The sequence below is a fragment of the Rhinopithecus roxellana genome, chromosome 12 (genome assembly GCF_007565055.1).
Source record: "Rhinopithecus roxellana isolate Shanxi Qingling chromosome 12, ASM756505v1, whole genome shotgun sequence".
NCBI classification, from domain to species: Eukaryota; Metazoa; Chordata; class Mammalia; order Primates; family Cercopithecidae; genus Rhinopithecus; species Rhinopithecus roxellana.
In genome coordinates this window covers 38,838,448-38,856,942 of record NC_044560.1, presented here as the reverse complement: position 1 = coordinate 38,856,942, position 18,495 = coordinate 38,838,448, and the positions used below count along the sequence as shown (strand labels likewise).

Sequence of the window (18,495 nt, the reverse complement as noted above, 5' to 3'; positions counted from 1 at the left end):
CAACCAAAAAAAGTTCAGGACTAGACAGATTCACAGCCGAATTCTACCAGAGGTATAAAGAGGAACTGGTAGTATTCCTTCCGTATTTGTAGACACTATTCACAAATACACCAGCAGTACAGGTTTTAGCATTCAAGTGGTAAGAGAAGAATCTCTAGGAATATCTTACATAGAAGGAATAACTGTGTTGAGTCAGAAACAAGTTGAGTCTGATGCTATATTATTTTAAGAAGAAACAACTTACAGAAAAAGAATTTTTGAGTAATTTCTGGAAGATATAGTAAATATTAAAAAAGAGGAATACTAATTTGAAAAATGTTAACATATTTAATTCTGAAGTAATTAAAAGTAAAAGAAACAATGCATATAGAATCATAGACATGGTTTCTGAAAAAGCAGAAATTATAAACATTGGAAATCACTCTGATATCCACAGAATAATTGATGCAAAACCATGAAAATGGAAACCTAGGATATTGGAAAGTTAAATGTGGGAAGGAAAAACCATAAAGGATACTCCAAATCTTAAATGATTTATAAAAATTTCTTTTGCTAGTCTTTTGAGTAACATAAAAATTATGCAAATATATTGCTATATTTTTTTCTATTTCTTTTAAACTTACTTAAATGCACTTTCTCCTGATCTTTTTTTTTTTTTTACATCTTTAAAATTTTATTTTAGGTTCAGGGGTACATATGCAGGTTTGTTATATAAGTAAATGGCATGTCACAGGGGTTTGAGGTGCAGATTATTTTGTCACCCAGGTAATGAGCATCATACTCAATAAGCGGTTTTTCTATCCTCACCCTCCTCCCACCCACAACGCTTGAGTAGGCCCTGGTGTCTGTTTCCTTTTTTTTCATCCATATATACTCAATATTTAGCTCCCACTTATAAGTGAGAATATGCGGTATTTGGTTTTCTGTGCCTGCATTAATTCACTTAAGATAATGCCCTCCATTATGTATAATTACATATGTAATATTCTACATTTAGATCATAGAATACTACACAGTCATAAAAAAGAACTCAGTTATGTCCTCAATGGTAGACTTTATTCTGTCTACCATTGATGGGCATTTAGGTCGATTCCATGTCTGATTCCAAGTCTTTGCTTTTGTGAATAGTGCTGTGATGAAAATACATATGCATATGCCTTTATGATAGAATGATTTATATTCCTTTGGGTATATATCCAATAATGGGATTGTTGGATCAAATCATCATTTTGTTGTAAGTTCTTTGAGAAGTTGCCAAACTGCTTTCCACAATGACTAAACTAAGTTACCTCCCCATCAACAGTGTTTAAGTGTTCCCTTTTCTCCACAACCTCATCAACATCTGTGATTTTTTGACTTGTCATAATAGCCATTCTGACTGGTGTGAGATGGTATCTTATTATTGTTTTGATTTGCATGCTTCTCTCCCTCTTAAATCATGGAGGAAAATCTTTCTTAGAATCTCCTCCAACAGAGTCCTCTTCCTATTCCAGTGGCCAGAACTGGGTCATAAGTTCATGTCCTAGTTGCAAAAGAAATTTGGAGAGTGACTATATGACATTTCTCGTCTGATGCAGGGCAGGTTCTGCTGACAAGTAAAAAAGGTAGTTGCATGGGAAATAGCCACGGCTACTTTGGCAGATTACTTGTAAAGGTCCTTAGCCTCTAAAGTTCAAATTCTCTGACAGCTTCGTCACGGAGTTATGCCTGTATAATACACCCATCAGGATATCAACAATCTAAGACCAAACTATGTAAAAGCACAGTTAGACCTCTGCAGATGGAAAATATTTGAAAAATAATGATCATTACAACAATTGTAAAAATACAAGTAAGAAAAAAAATACAAGTAAGAAAACAATACAGTATAACAACTCTTTACAAAGCATTTACATTGTATTATGTATTTACATTGTATTAGGTATTTAAAGCATACAGGAGGATGTGTGTATGTTAGGTGCAACTACTATGCTATTTTGCAGAAATTAGAGTATCAGTGGATTTTTTTATATCCATGAAGGTCATGGAACCAATTCCCCCAAGGATACTGAGCAATGATTATACACAAATATTAACACTCAGAAAGCCCAATATAACAAGTAATAACTTTTTCAATGAAATTTAGCCAGAAAACAATGAGCCTGACACATTGTCTGTGTGTCCTTGTGTATGCACACATACATATGTATGTGTTAAAAGGGTCTTTTAGAAAAGAAACTTTGTGATGGTGGTGATGGTCCTTGCCCAGTTATCTATAAGAGTTTTAAAACAGCTTAACTTGGCTTAACTATTTTTTCAGTAGCATTCAACATCTCTTCATGAGCATATAATGTAGGTTGCAATATGTTGTGATGAAAATGGGCATATTAGTAACTGATTATGTTTCTCATAACCTTTTGATTGAACTGCTACTACATGCATTCTAGGACCTTCAGCTCTGACAGAGTAGCCCCCTGCCCCCAGAAATAATGTCATTGTTCTTGCTTATAGGGCACCTTTTCCCCCACAAAGAGCTCAAAAGGTCTATCAAGCATGATTATATCTTTGCTATGTAATCATGAGTTAGGATTGCACAATAATTTTCTGTCAGTGTAAAATTCATGTACAGCATGAATGAATAATTGGTTCTGGTTATAAATTCAAGAAGACTATATAGAAAGTAATGAAATTCAGACTTCTCCTCAGTCTAATTAAATCCTTCATTAAAAGCAGTAGTGCAGTATTTGTCCTATAGCCAGTTGCTGTTAAGGTACAATTTTACAATTTAATCTTTCTGTTTTATTAACAAATATTCCTTACTGTATAAATAAGATGTATTCTTAAAAGGTTACTAATGAAGTTATTTCTTTGTACAGAATCCTTTTTTTGTATTGTGCATTAAACTAGAGACAATCAGAGGGAAGAAATTTTTTTCAATAAGACATCACAATATTAACATAAACTGTTCACTGTTGAATATCTAAAAGGAAAAAATATTTCCTAAGGAAATCCTCAAAATACATGACAGCTTAATGCGAATTATATATTTTCAATGTTTATCCTAATAATTTAAATACTGCAAGGAGGAATACCTTAACTGATAAATATTAACAAAGTGGTTTTAAAAATTAGGTCTTCCCAATATTCTTTTACAAAATAATAAATGTTTAATTTGGTCACATATCCTTTTGGAAGATGCCAGAAGCCAGTTTGGCTTTTTGTTGTTCTTGAGGGAAGCTGAGTTGAAATGCTGAAAAGCACATAGCAATCACAGCTGTGACATTGGTTTAAGATATAGTATTAACTAAAAGAAACATTTGATCATAGAAATCATGTTTTATCTGCCATCAGACATTAGGTATTTAATGTTTCCTGGTTTATAACAACAATAAATTACATTTTCTCATAATGAAGTGTTCCACAAGTTTCCTTTATTTATTGATTTATTTATTTATTTGTGTGTGTGTGTGAGACGGCAGTTTCACTCTTGTTGCCTAAGCTGGAGTGCAATGGTATGATCTCAGCTCACTGCAACCTCCACCTACCGGGTTCAAGCAATTCTCCTGCCTTAGCCTGCCAAGTAGCTGGGATTACAGGCACCCACCACCACGCCCGGCTAATATTTTGTATTTTTAGTAGAAACGAGGCTTTATCATGTTGGCCAGGCTGGTCTCGAACTCTTAACCTCAGGTGATCCACCCACCTTGGCCTCCCAAAGCGCTGGGATTACCAGTGTGTGCCACTGTGCCCGTCCTGAGTTTGCATTTTTGAAGAATATAAAATCCTGGGCCTTGCAGTCTTCAGTAACCGTGCTGTAAAGAGCAATTTATTTCTAAAATTTTATAATGTGCAGTTTATTCAAAGAGATTAATAACAAGAGAAGAACATGATTATGTGATAAAATTGACAGGTCTAAATCATAAAATCTAAATGTCCATTAAACATAGGACACAGACTAAGCAAAGTGAAAAAATTCTTTTTTTAAGTTTCATTAAGAGAGAGACATCAGACAGCAATAACTGGGAGAAGTTTTCCTGTCCTTGTGCCATGAATAGCCAGTAATTGGAAAGAGTGAGCACATTTGAAAAACAAGCTAAAAACTGGAATGCTTAAGTCCATGCCAAAAATTTGCAGAATCCTGAGTCAGCAAATCCAAGTTACTGCACTGGAAATTTATGGGAAAACAACATTCCAGCCAAATTTATGTGGCTTCAGAGGTAATCATACATTTAAATGGATAAAATCTCTGAATCTGATAGAAAGAAAATTATGGATTGTACAATTTTATCAAAGTGACAGATGTACCAAAATATTGCATAAATTCCATCACTGCTTCAACTGGAGTATTTTCCAACTTTGCAATTGGATAAATGCTGTAAAGTGATAGCATAATAGGAAGGACTTAATTTTAATAAATGCAACCAAAACGACAATATTGAGAGCAAATGTCTCTAGATTCCAGCAGTATTCCTCATTATTTGAAATAATACATACATATAAATTGTTAAGGATTTCAAATAATACACACATATAAATAGTTATCTAGTGGCAATTTTATAATAATAAATATTCTCAATCCTTAATTTATCTGTTATATCTTTATTCAAGGTCTGGAACTTAAATATTAGACTTTAAGAACAGGCATAGAATAGGGTTGATAGACTATGTCTTATCCAAATCTGGCAAGTCAGCTTTTGTAAATAAAGATTTGTTGGAGCCGGGCGCGGTGGCTCAAGCCTGTAATCCCAGCACTTTGGGAGGCCGAGACTGGCGGATCACGAGGTCAGGAGATCGAGACCATCCTGGCTAATACGCTGAAACCCCGTCTCTACTAAAAAATACAAAAAAACTAGCCGGGCGACGAGGCGGGCACCTGTAGTCCCAGCTACTCGGGAGGCTGAGACAGGAGAATGGCGTGAACCCGGGAGGCGGAGCTTGCAGTGAGCTGAGAGCCGGCCACAGCACTCCAGCCTGGGCGGCAGAGCAAGACTCCGTCTCAAAAAAAAAAAAAAAAAAAAAAAAAAAAAAAAAAAAGATTTGTTGGAACAAAACCATGTCTATTTGTTAACATATCATGTAACATAACAATGGTAGAATTGAGTAGAGCCAGAGACCATATGGACTGCAGAGCCTGAAACATTTGCAATGTGGCCCTTTACAGAGAATGTTTGCTGACTCCTGGCATAGAATATAGTGAACTGTAGAGCACATATTTTTCATAAAAACATTCATATTTAAACAATGGTCAAGCCAGACAAACAGGCCAGATTCAGATGACTGGCCGGCGCTGGAAAAAGAGATGAAGATCCTGTGTCAGCACTGTCACTAATTTTCTGTGTGATATGGAGCAAGTCACCAATTCTCCTCTAGTGAGAAGGGAGTGTCTCCCTTTGCTGAGGTTACAGTGCATAAGGCCAAATGGCAAAACCACATCGTCTTTAAGGGGAATGTGACACTAAGCCAGAGAACTATGTCCAAAATAATCATAAATGCAAGGAGAGCCTGAAGTGAATATTGGGAGCGCAGGTGTAGAGCCTAACAGGTCAGAGTTTCAAGCAGACAAATGAGGATGATCCAATCTAATTTAAATACTCATAATAACCTACTTAAATATACCCAGGCCTGTGTTTTCATAAATTAAGTATGTAAATGATTTCACAGACTGAGATACATAAGAACAGTTTCATCTTCTGTGAAATGAAGTTGTGGTACAAAACTTCTGGCAAAGTGTGCTTCTGGTCTAAGAAATGTCCTGCAGGAAAGAAAAAAAGAAAAAATTCCTTGGTTAATAAACAGGAAATAGTCTAAACGATTTCCATCTGTTAGAAATTCACAACGAACATTTGTATATTTTGTCTGAGAAGTCCTGCCAATAAGAAGCTTAACATTTTTTTCAACAAGCTTTGCCAAAATGTACTGGCCATCTGAAATTTTTTAAAAATCATGCAACACCTATAAATCCTTGGAAAAACTGTAGACAACACTTTCTTAGACAATCTCTAAAGCTTTTTCAAACTCTGAAAACTTTCACTAAGTATTTTAATGTCTAACACAGAGAGTATTTATCATGTGTCAAGCACTATTTACATGGTTTACCTATATTAACTATTTTAATCATAACAATAACCCTATAACATAGGGATTCTTATTATCATTCTTATAGATGACAAAACTGAGGTTCAAAGATTTTATTTAGCTTGTTCAAAGTCAAACAGCTAGTGAGTGGTGGAACCAGGATTCAGACCCAGGTAGTTTGAGTCCAGGGTCCGTTGTCTTAGCTACTATATATATATAGTTTTGTTGTTGCACTTCAGATATTCAGAGAAGTAAAAACTACCTAAACATCTCACCTAGTATTTCTTTTATTATTTGAATTTTTTAAAAACCTATTATTGGAAATGTCAGGAAGTTAACACAAGATTTGAACATACAGAGATTGGGCACTTTGGCTTTATCTGCCTTTAGCTCCATGCATATTCCATGATAAGTGAACTAATGTATCCTCATTATACTATTCATTAAAATAGGCCTATCAGGATTTCTCATTGACCACTGTTAATTAATTGTAGCTGCCCCCTTGGCAACTATCAATTAATTATAGATGCTTGATAGAAATTGAGTGGTTTCTCTTTGTAAATATTCTAGAATTCCAGCTTCTTACTGGTAAAGAATCATTCATTCATGCCTGTGTAAATGTCTTCATTTAACTGTCATTGGTTGAGAAGCTATTTATGTTGTGAATAACATTGGCAAGTTCCTGCTCTAATGGACTTTAAATCTAACGGAGGGGGGAAAACAACAAGTAAACAAATAAAAACTAAGATATTTTCAGTGGTCGTTAATAAGAAAATAAAATAGGGTAATATATAAAATGAAGGCAGAAAGGATAGTTTATTTTGGTTGGTGAAAAATGGACTAATATATGAGCTGAGATGAGGAAAAGGGACTGGCTATGAGAAGATTTACAGGAAGAACATAGAGGCAGGAGCAACAGCAATAATAAAAGTAATGATTTAGAAATTTTACACATTTCAACCATTTTACATGTATAATGTGACTACAGATTGGTAAATATTTAATACAACCATTTTTATTAGAGCTTTTCTCCTTAAGATAACTGAGTTAATATGCAAATGAGTCTAAATAATCAGCAAGATATTTGGTTCAGAGGTATGAAGTTCAAATAGTTAGCATTACTGATGGAGAATGTGTGCCAAACTTGTGATCAAGTCCTAATATTTGCTCCCTGACCTACAGTAGTGATCATATCTCCAAGTTCAGCTATTTGTATAGGGAAATCACACCCATGGACTTCCATGTGGGGAAAGGGAGGTAGGCCCCAGACCCACCCGTGCTTACTTTCACGAAGAAGGAGTAGAGCCAATGAGGGCATTCCTCAAGTAAGCTAATTTGAATAGCTAAGGGAAAGCCACGTGGGAACCCACCTAGTAGCATAAGAAGGTAACAAATGGAGGTAAGATGCTTACTTTTCTGACAATCAGTAAAGAGAGGAGACATTTGACAATGTCTGGAGACATTCTGATGGTAACAACTGTAAAGAGTGCTGCTTATATCTAGTGGGTACTTTGTATGCTGCTAAACATCTTACAGTGTGCAAGATAATCCCCCACAACAAACAATCATCCCATACAAAATGTCAGTCATGCCAAGGTTGAGAAACACTACATCCCAGAAATTTCCTTTTCCATTCATGAGAGTAGGACAATAGACTTTCCTGCAACATACTCTAATGGGAATTTTTAGAGCTTCTTCACTTTAGACCAAAATCTTTTACATCCTTTGAGGATGTATTACATATATAAGATTATGTGCCTAACACTATCTCGAGCTACAATCTCAAAAAAATCTGTTGATTATATCTCAACTTTACAATTACTCTTTCAGTATTTTCATTATTTCTCTTTACATTTGCAAGTACATGTGATTTTTATAACAAGTTTCTCTAAAAACCAGCTCAAATGTCACTTCTTAAAATTATTCCTAATTACTGAACTGTTCGTTATTCCTTCTTCTCTCTTCCTATAGCAATCTATACACACTTTTATCATGGCACTTATCATTCTATGAAGTAATTATTCATTTAAAGGTTATTCCCATTTAGAAAATAAGCCCTTCAGAGTAGAGGCTGTGTAGGATGCACAATGCACACGATAGTCCCCTATGTCAAAGAATTAACCTGTCCAAAATGTCAGTAGTGCTGAGGTGGAGAAACCCTGCGTCTCTGGAATCTTTGTAACTCCAGTACCCACAGGGCACCTGCCACAAAGAAGCACATTACAGGAATGAATGAATGAATGATTGCTCACAAAGAACACTACTAACATAAAATCACCATGAGTTCTATTTTATTTTTTTGAGAAAATCTTACTTGTTTGTATGCTCATTAAATTAAAACCATATTACATATGTTCATCTAAAGGAACTTTTTTTGGACAATTCGACAGAATGATTATAGTTTAGCAACTGGCACATGAACAAGAAAAGTAATAGACTGTGTTATGGACTGTCTAAAATCTTGTGGGTAAGTGAAGACAGTCAAACTTAGAAGAGTGAAATATAGCAAATAATACTGAATGCCATTTCTAAAAACATAAATAAGAATATAAATTTTTAAAGGTACAAAATGTAGGGAAACAGCGGAAACACAACTTCAAAAGTAGAAAATGTAATGACAGAATGAAACTATAGTGATAATAATTAAAAACTGATGGAAACTAGGGTCATATAAATAAAATGAGATAAAATTAAAATGGAAGAAATGGTATTTTAAATAAAATAAATAAGCTTCAGGAAATGGGTCATAAAACCCTATGGGACAGCTTTTCTTTCCCCCAGAACAAGCAAAAGAAAAGAATTGTTGCCCATTCAAAAGAATGTCAAAGGAATAGTAGAAAGCTACATTATAAATTTTAAAATATAGTTTCCTGGGCATGAAGTTATGAACCAAAAGTTTCAAAAGCAATAGAAAAAGACTTAGAGGTGGAATAAGAATCGATCAAATTTAAACTACACTAACATAAAAGTAAGAAATAATTTTTTTTATACATTGTCTTAAGTGCCACCCGGCCCTCAGAGATAGGAAATGTTTCAGGCTCTGTATAGCGTGTCAGTCTCAACTATTCAGTTCTGTGGTTGTAGTACACAAGCAGCCAAATGTATCTGCTAGACACGTTAGAAAATAAATATGACTGTGTTCCAATAAAACTTTATTTACAAAAACAAGAGCATGAGGAGGGAAGATGGCGGACGAGAAGCTGCTGCCTGGCTGGGAGAAGCGCATGAGCCGCCCCCTCAGCTGAATGTACTACTTCAACCGTATCACTAACGCCAGCCAGTGGGAGCAGCCCAGCGGGAACAGCAGCAGTGGCGGCAAAATCTGGCGGTGGGAGCCCGCCAGCGTCCGTTGATCGAACCTGCTGGCAAAGCCAGTCAAGGCGTCCCTCGACCTGGCGGCAGGAGATCACCCAGACCAAGGAGGCGGCCCTGGAGCTGATCAGCGGCTACATTCAGAAGATCAAGGCAGGAGAGGAGGACTTTGAGTCTCTAGACTCACAGTTCAGCGACTGCAGCTCGTCCAAGGTCGGGGGAGACCTGGGTGCCTTCAGCAAAGGTCAGATGCAGAAGCCATTTGAAGACGCCTGGTTTGCGCGGTGGACGGGGGAGATGAGCGGGAGTGTTCACGGATTCTGGCACCCACGTCATTGTCCACACAGAGTGAGGGTTGGGGCCCAAGGCCTGGCCTCGGGGCGGGGCAGGGCGGCTGGGCCCGCCGCCGGCTTCCCCGCTGCTTGCTGGCCAGTGGCCAAACCCTCCACTCCCTGCCACCGTCACACAGTATTTATTGTTCCCAAAATGGCTGGGAGGGAGACTTCTAGATTGGGGCCCCTGGGGTTCCCCACTCCCTGTCCATCCCCAGTTGGGGCTGCGACCGCCAGAGTCTCCCTTAAGGAGTTGACTTCAGCATGGGTGGGAGGCTCGCAGACCCAGGGCAGTGTGGTGGGAGGGGTGTTCCAAAGAGAAGATGTGGTCAGCAGAGCCGCCCCATGTCCCACCAGGTCCTGGAGGCAGATGCAAGGGCCCAGAGTTGTTTCTAGTTAAGCCACGCTTCTCTGTTCAGTAGCAAAAGGAAACACTTGTGGGCCCAGCTGTGGGCCCTCTGAGCCACTGTGCAGCACCCTTTCACCCCCAATTAAATCCGGAATCACTAAAAAAAACACCAAGAGTGCCAGATAGATTTGGGCCTGCTCTGTTTTGGAAAGTAAACACTGGCAAATTTTAGTAGATCTAAATTGAATAATCGGTGTGTTTAGGAGTCTGGAAACACTATTATACAAGGGATTTAAGAGATCATTAATATTTAACCTATAAAAAGATAAGTCCTATTACTAATAAAATATTCCTTAAGACACTGAAGCATAAGATATAACTCATTTCTTCTTTTAATGAAATTAGTTTTGTCTTGGGCCTCAACCACTGGACTGGCAAAAAATCTACTCTCAGCTTTATATCATACCCTCCTCGGACATCAGTGAGAACTACAGAATTCATAGAATCCCGGAAATTGCCAAAGGACCTCTGGTCTTTAGCTCATTATGGTTCTCACTAGAATACATGTTGCCTAGAACTATACAGTCAAGTCAAAAGCAGGTGACCTACTCTTCCTATGAGCATTTCTTATTCACTTGCCACACTTGGCTACTTGGTCCTTCCCCTGGGCCTGCAATACTTTGGTGCTTATTGTTTGTTTGCCACTCCATATTCCCAGGCTCAGAAGACGATCTAATTCTCTCCTCCTGGGCCCTAACTATTACCCAACCCTCTTTCCCTAGAAGCACCTATTCAGTGGTATAGATTTAGTGAGAGGTGTAGCAGATGTTCTTACAACATTGGCCAAGGTTTCACAACTATCTTTGGACTGCTGGTGGTCCCACACAGGACGTTCTGGGCATCTTGAAACATATTTTAAGATCTGGGGGGAGAAAGGAGACTGATAGATTTGAAAAAACTAACAATTCAAGAAAGTGTGTGGTAAACTCCAAGTAAATGATGCAAAAGGAAGGAAATGGAATGTGGATTAAAAAGGAGGGTTCGTTTTCAGGTAGAGTAGATAAGATTTTATTCCTGGAGTCTTTATTTCCAGTGAAGACTTTTTGCCTGAGCTCCAGAGACACACACACACACACGCACACACACACACTTTTTCCTAATATAAGTGTCTTGCATTCACCTCAAAGCCAATATAGTATTTAAAATACAATCCATTACATTCAACCTATCTCCACCTTAGATTTATTCCATTCTAATATTCTCTCACTCCTATTCAACTGAGAGCCTATCTTTAATTTTTTCCTCTCCTTTACATCTGACATCCAATCAGTCATCAGCATTAATCAAGTCATGTCTTTTTCCAAAGCATCTCTCCTATCAGCCACCACATTATTCATATTGCCATTGCTTTATTTCTGACCCCAATTATATCCCACATGAATTTCAAGAGAGTCTGTTATTTGACCTTATGGCTAGCATATCCTCTCCACATTCCCCACGTCATTCCAAGCTGCTGATTGAGCTTTCTAAAATAAAAACCTGGTATATTTTTCCTACCTGAACCTTAAAGCCTTCCATTGCCTTCAAGCTAAAACTCAAATTCCTTGGCTTGACACAGGAGATAACCTCATGATCTAGCGCTTAATTACATATTATTTCTTACTTCCTATCATTTTTCTTATTTCTTACCAATTTTTACATTCTTTCTTTCTTTTTTTTTTTTTTGAGACGAAGTCTTGCTCTTGTCCCCCAGGCTGGAGTGCGATGGTGCTATCACGACTCACTGCAACCTTCGCCTCCCAGGTTCAAGCAATTCTCCTGCCTCAGACTCCCGAGTAGCTGGGATTACAGGCACCTGCCACCAGGCCCGGCTAATTTTTGTATTTTTAGTAGAGACAGGGTTTCATCATGTTGGCCAGGCTGCTCTTGAACTGCTAACCTCAGGTGATCCGCCTGCCTCAGCTTTCCAAAGTGCTGGGATTACGGGTGTGAGCCAACACACCCGGCACATTATTTCTTACTATTCCTACTAACCTGCAATTCCTTGAATGGACCGTGATCTCTTCCATCTCACCTCTTTGACGTTTTCTCCTGAAATGACCATCTCCCCTGACTCTGTAACCTCATCAGCTCCTCCAAAGTAAAGCTTCAGTAAAGCCTTCCATTTTCTATTCCTACCTCCCTACTGAAAAAGTACCTCTCCTTTTTGTTCTTTAGCAACCTACATGTATGATTTTTATGGCAAATACCATATTAGGTAGAAATTATTCATTCCATTTATAATTTATCTTGATTATGAATTACTTAATATTGGGGACAACACCTTTCATCTTTAAAACTCTGAAACTTGAAAGAAAATAGAAAATCAATATATTTTTGTTATTGAATAAATGATTTTGAGTGATAAATGGGTAAAAGCATATTGAACAGAAGAAAGAGCATTAGCAAAAGATTAAAACTTCTAAAACTAATCATCTCAAAATTACCACTCATCTCCATGTTGTCAAATTAAGTGGTCAGTTCTCAGATCTATCAGCAGTTTTTGTCACAATTGGTCATAGCATCCACCTTGAAATGCTATTCTTACTTGGCTTCCAGGACTTTACACTCTTCTTATTTTTTCTCCTATGTCCCTAGTCACTTTTCAGTTTTATTTATTTATTCTTCATATCCATTGAGACTTGTTCTCTTTTCATCTACATTTATGCCCTTGATGATCTCATATTCTCAAGACCTCACAATAGTATTTTTTCTTCAACTGTTATAGGTAAATGCGCAAACTGGCCCAGTTGGAAAGACTTGACCTAGGCAATAATGAATTTAGTGAGCTGGTAAGCCAACTCTATGCTACCATGCTCAAATTATGTCTTTCCTAGACTTTTTTTCTTGATGTCTAGGCTTGTTTATGCAACTGCATGATTAACATCTCTAGTTGACTCTAGAGTAGAAATCTCCAACTGAATACCTAAAACTGAACTTCCAGTCTACCCAAAACCCTGCTCCACCTGGTCTTCCTCATCAGTCACTTGCAACTCCATCCTTCTAGTTGTTCAGACCAAAACACACCTTTAGTCACATTCAACTCTCATTCCCCACAGCTGACTCATCAAGACATTTATTTCTCATCTTAACTATATCCAGAACCCAACCACATCTCAACACTTTTGCCATTGCTTTATTGATGGCCACTACTCTGGCCATCAATTTCTTATTATAAGAAATAAGAAAAAAATGGATTTGGTCCAAGCCACCATCACCTCTTATTTGATTTATTACATTAGGCTCCTATTTGATCTTCCTGCTTCTACTGTTGTTCCCCTCAGTCTGTTTATAAGCTGCAATCACAGATACTCAATTCAGAAACATCTTTCATAAAAACCTTTCAGTGACCCCCCATCCTACTCAGAATCAAAGCCAAAGTCTCTACGTTGTGCTGTAAGATCCCATATTATGCATCTCCCCATTACATCATCTCATTACTTCTCCCTCTCTCTTCTTTAGCCATACTGGCCTCCTAGGATGTCTTCAAGCAAGTAAAATGTCCCTGCTTTAGAATCTCCATATTAGCATGCCTTTTCTTTTCCTTTCAGCCTTGGCTCCAATTTCGTATTCTCGTTGAGGCCTTACCTGATCACCCTACTAAAAATTAAATCCTTATATGAATTATCCCTATCTACCTCCTCTGCTTAACTTTCTCTGTAGCACTTGTAACCTTTTAATACATTATTTTATTTTATTTTATTATTTTGTTTGCTCTCATTCTTCCCCACTGGATGTAAAGTTCTTTGAAGGAGGAATTTTTATCTGTTTTGTTCTCTGCCATACCCCAGATCAGCACATGATACTCTCAATAATAGTTGCTGAGTGAAGAAGGAGTATACACTTTTTTTTTTTTTGCATTTCTGAGTATCTGATAGTGTCCAGATTGCAGTAATATTTCATTTAAGATTCATAAAAGCCCTGTAAAGTAATTTCTACATCCATTTTAAATGTAATAAAACTAAAATTTATAAGATTTCAGTCAATGGTGTCTCAAGAATTCCTGTATAGGCAGGACTTAAGGACAGAATTCTGATTAGTGGGGACATTAAAAAAAAACTTTCAGAAATTTTATATTTTCTCATAGTATACGTTTACTTGAGAGTGCTTTGAGAAATGCTGACTGCATGTGGAGTGTACTTGGATTCCCTGAACCTTTGATACCAACTCTTGCCCAGGGTTTCTGTATTAGTCTGTTTTCACACTGTTATAAAGAACTGCTCCAGACTGGATACTTTATAAAGAAAAGAGGTTTAATTGACTCACAGTTCCAGATGGCTGGGCAGGCTTCAGGAAACTTAAAATCATGGCGGAAGGGGAAGCAGATACATCTTACATGGCGGCAGGCGAGAGAGAGCATGTGAAGGAGGAACTGTCAAACACTTAAAAAACCTTTGGATCTTATGAGAACTCACTCACTTTCAAGAGAACAACATGGGAGAAACCGCCTCCATGATCCAATCACCTCCCACCCTCCCACCAGGTCCCTTTCTCAATATAGGGATTATGAAGATTATAAATTCAAGATGAGACTTGGGTCAGGACACAGACCAAAACCATGTCAGTTTAACAACTATTAATAGCTATAGCAGCTTTCAAGTCAATATATTTGGGAGACAATTACTACAATTTGTCTATAACAGAAGTTTATTTAAGGAAGTAGAAAATAATAAGACTGATGATGAAATGGTGCCATATTATAAGGTTTTAGAATGGTTTGCTGAGAATTGGTTTCAACCATTGATTCCCAAACCTGTAGTGACTCTTAAAAATATTGAAGTGGGGCCCCACCCTACACCTCCCACTGGTGTAGATATTTAATAAGCTTCTTGGATTTTTGTTAAGCAGCCAGCCCTGCATGCCAACCATATTGGCATTTGTGAACAGATGCTGTAGATTATGTAAATTACTAAAGCTTTTCAGATGGCAGTTTGCATAGGTTTTGTGTATTTGAGATTTACTTCTTGCTGAAGAGTACCCCCAGTTTTGTGCACTGCACAATCAGGTAAATCTGACAGGAAAGTGGTTGGAATGTCTTTTAGAGCAATGTATCATACGCTGCCTCACAATAGTGTTTTCCTCCGTCTGTTGTAGGTCAATGCACAAACTGGCCCAGTTGGAAAGACTTGACCTAGGCAATAATGAATTCGGTGAGCTGGTAAGCAAATGCATTTTCTAAACTTGATAATTACACTCCAGGAGATTATTTCTTTTGCTCTGTCTTTGTAAACCAAGGTATTAACTCGATTGCACATTTGTATTTGCTAAATGTAAAAATAAAAAAGTGGAAGTTACTATTAGCTTTCACTTTTTGGAAAAGAAAATGGAATCGAGCCAGAAACAGATTGATAGTTTTGAGCACCAACTATGTGGCAGGTCCCATGCTTAGTATGTTACCTATGTTATCTCTTCTAATCCTGATTAGACATGTTGCCATTTTAACCTTATGGAAATGAGCTTAAAATGGTCACCGTCATACATAGCTATTATGTGGCTGAACAGGGATTAAACCCAGACTTGATTAACTGCAAAGACCATACCTTGAAAACCTGCTTTGGAGGCTTCTTGGTGCCATCGCATGAGAGAAGTAAGTCTCACCAGTGGCGTGCTGGTTCTTACTGTACTTAAAGCGTCTTTCCAGTGAACTACCTTACTGCTGGCAAGACTGGCAGAATTCTGCCTCCTCCTTTTAAGCATCCATTTTATTTAAAATTTGCCTGAAGACCAGAATCTCAAATGCAGATCAGAAAGCATATACTTCTTTACAAGATGACTTAGCTTTCTCTATCCAGAAGTCTTCCACTTGAATATCTTCAAATTTCAAAAAATTCAATTCATCTAAAGTGTATTTTAACTATTTTAAACTTAAAACATTTAAGTAAGCAATCCATTCCCTGTCCCAGGTCTGTTACTAGCTATGTGACTTTGTGCAAGTTGCATAACCTCTTTTAGCCTTATTTTCTTCATGTATAAAATGGGGATTATAATGTTCTCCCTCACACAGGGCTTGTGTGAGAATTAAATGAGATAATGTAGGTACAGGACCTGGCAAAAGTTATTCTAATAAATGCCAGTGTGCAAGGGTGAAAGGGTTTAACTCACACTGTATTTTGAATGCACAAAGAAAATTAATTTGTTTTACTTCAACCATAGCTAATATGATCATTACCCCAGCCTCCGTCAGTTGTTTATTAACGATAAAAACTGAGTTTTATTCTTCTGTGATTACGTTTAATCTGATTTAAGAAGTTAGATAGTCCTTTAAGGTTGTTTTCATTTTTCTTGCATAAAAGTTCCTAGTCTCTCATGTTCCTCTCTCCATCCCCTGCTTTCCTCCCTAAGATGGAATTTGGGTATGTGCAGAGGAGGCTAAATTTCTTCGTGACCTGGGTAGTAAGGACTCTCTGGCCTCAAGCTAGTTTTCAGAAGTAGGCTGGCAGCACATGCTGGTCTCTGGGCTGCTGTCTGCAGCTGATACTGCCTCCTGTGTTAAATCTTCTGTTCTGAATCTGCAGTCAGGTCTTCGGGCTCAGACAGAACTCTCTAGGAGCATTGGCTATCTTACTCTTTGGGCCTTGCTATACTCAGCTCTCACTGCTATAAATGAATGAGACTGTGCCCTGTCCTCCCTCCAGCACAGGATAAGCAGTCCATCCCCAGTTTGTGTTGTGAAGGGCCCTCACCAGCCATGACCCCAGTAGTGGCCCCATGGCCTGTCTACTGGCTCTGAGAGTCCACATAACATACAAACTGAGAGACGCCAAGTAAAGCTGAACTCCAGAGACTTCTTTGCCTATCAGATTACACTGTCAAGTTTGCTCTGCTTTGTATGCACCCAGTGTTGTTACAAAGCAGTTTGCAGGGTGGCCTCACACAGATATTGAGGCAAAAGTACCTCGTAAATATATAGCCTAATGTACCTCAGGAATTTTTAAAGGAGATATTTATTAATGTAGGTAGAGAGATTGGTGAGGGTGGTAAATAACAGATAGTGGCAAAACTAGTAGTTTTATGTAAGTTGTTAAGGACCTAAGATCTGCTCACACTTTTATTAAGACATGTAGGTCAGTCTAATAATTGAAAAACATGGACAGTGGATTCAGACAAACTGAGGTTTGTTTCAACTTCATCACTAGCTAACTGGGTACCTTTGGGTCTATAGCTCACTCTCCAACTTCCTTATCAATATAGTAAGGGCACCAATCTCCTCTATCTTAAAGGCTTTGTGAGAGAATTTCATGCTAGATAATCTACAACAAACATTCAGTATGTTAAATGAGTTTCAATTCTGTCGGGTATATTATTCTGCAAGTGTTTCATATGAATATGTGTGAATCAGTATTTTACTGTAAAGATTTGGGTCAACAATGATGAAAAAAGTGGGTTTATTTTTCAAAACTAGATGTACTAAAAGTAAATTTTAAATTATTTCAGTAATGTATGATTTATGGTATCTAAGAAATCCTATGAGCAGAAAACTTTTATTTTGTGATATGCCAGTATTTCATGCTAGGCACAAAATAAGTCTCTTTTTCTATTTTGTTTTCTATTTTTTTCTTACTTTTGCCTTTGTTCTAGGAGGTTTTATTTGATAGTGCTTAGGTATTTGAAGAGTATAACTGTGAAACTTTACGTTTCTGATGTTACTCACTTTTAATCATAGTTTTATCTTACTAGTCATATGCATGGAACTGGCTGCTGTTGTAACAGTAACAATTTTTAATGAGAAAATAAGAGACTTTGCTCTGATAAGTGACCTCTAGAAACAATGTCATGTGAAGGAGAGGAGATCGAATTCTATTCTGTAGCTAGATATTGACACCATACGAGATTATCATTAGATGATTTATTTTTGCATGACATGGTAAAGAGACAATGTGGAGAGTAGATGACTATAATTTTAAAAATAAAACGTGAAGGCCTAATGAGAACAGAAGTTGGCTTGCTTGAGAAGCAGTGTAAATGTCCCAAATAAGATTCAGAGTAGAAATATCTACTTATGGAAGCATTTGTAATAATGAAAAATTCTAAACAAAAGGAATTATTTTATATTTTTAACAGCAATTATCCCCAGAAGATATTGGGCAAAGTTCTGAGAACATAATAGATATTTTGGGGGAGTTTTTTGTTGTTTCTTTCATGAATTGTTTTGCTCAACATAAAATGAATAAATGTTCGATTTTAAAAAATAGAAAGTTAAAAAGTGAAAAAATGAGAGTAAGGATAATTCATGATCTCATCCTATATATAACCATTATGAATATTTTTTGGTATATTCTTCCCTTTACTCTCATTTTCTTTAATGAAGTCAAACAAGTATTATTTGGGGTCAGGTCAGAGATGGAATACTATTAGGCTGATGCATGGAACCAGATAACATCAACCCTTAGGATCATCCTCTTTGCTGAC

The 18,495-nt window shown here is 37.3% G+C and overlaps 1 protein-coding gene and 1 pseudogene across 2 annotated transcripts in view; both read left to right on the top strand.

The window, feature by feature from the left end:
• Positions 1–18,495, top strand: part of LRRC7 (leucine rich repeat containing 7) — a 468,702-nt gene that overhangs the window by 233,489 nt on the left and 216,718 nt on the right. For both annotated transcript variants that reach the window (XM_030913316.1, XM_030913317.1), the window contains exon 7: positions 15,181–15,244. In XM_030913316.1, coding sequence (XP_030769176.1) covers positions 15,181–15,244 — 64 coding nt within the window. The remainder of the gene's footprint in view (positions 1–15,180; positions 15,245–18,495) is intronic.
• Positions 9,240–9,718, top strand: LOC104682129 (annotated as a pseudogene).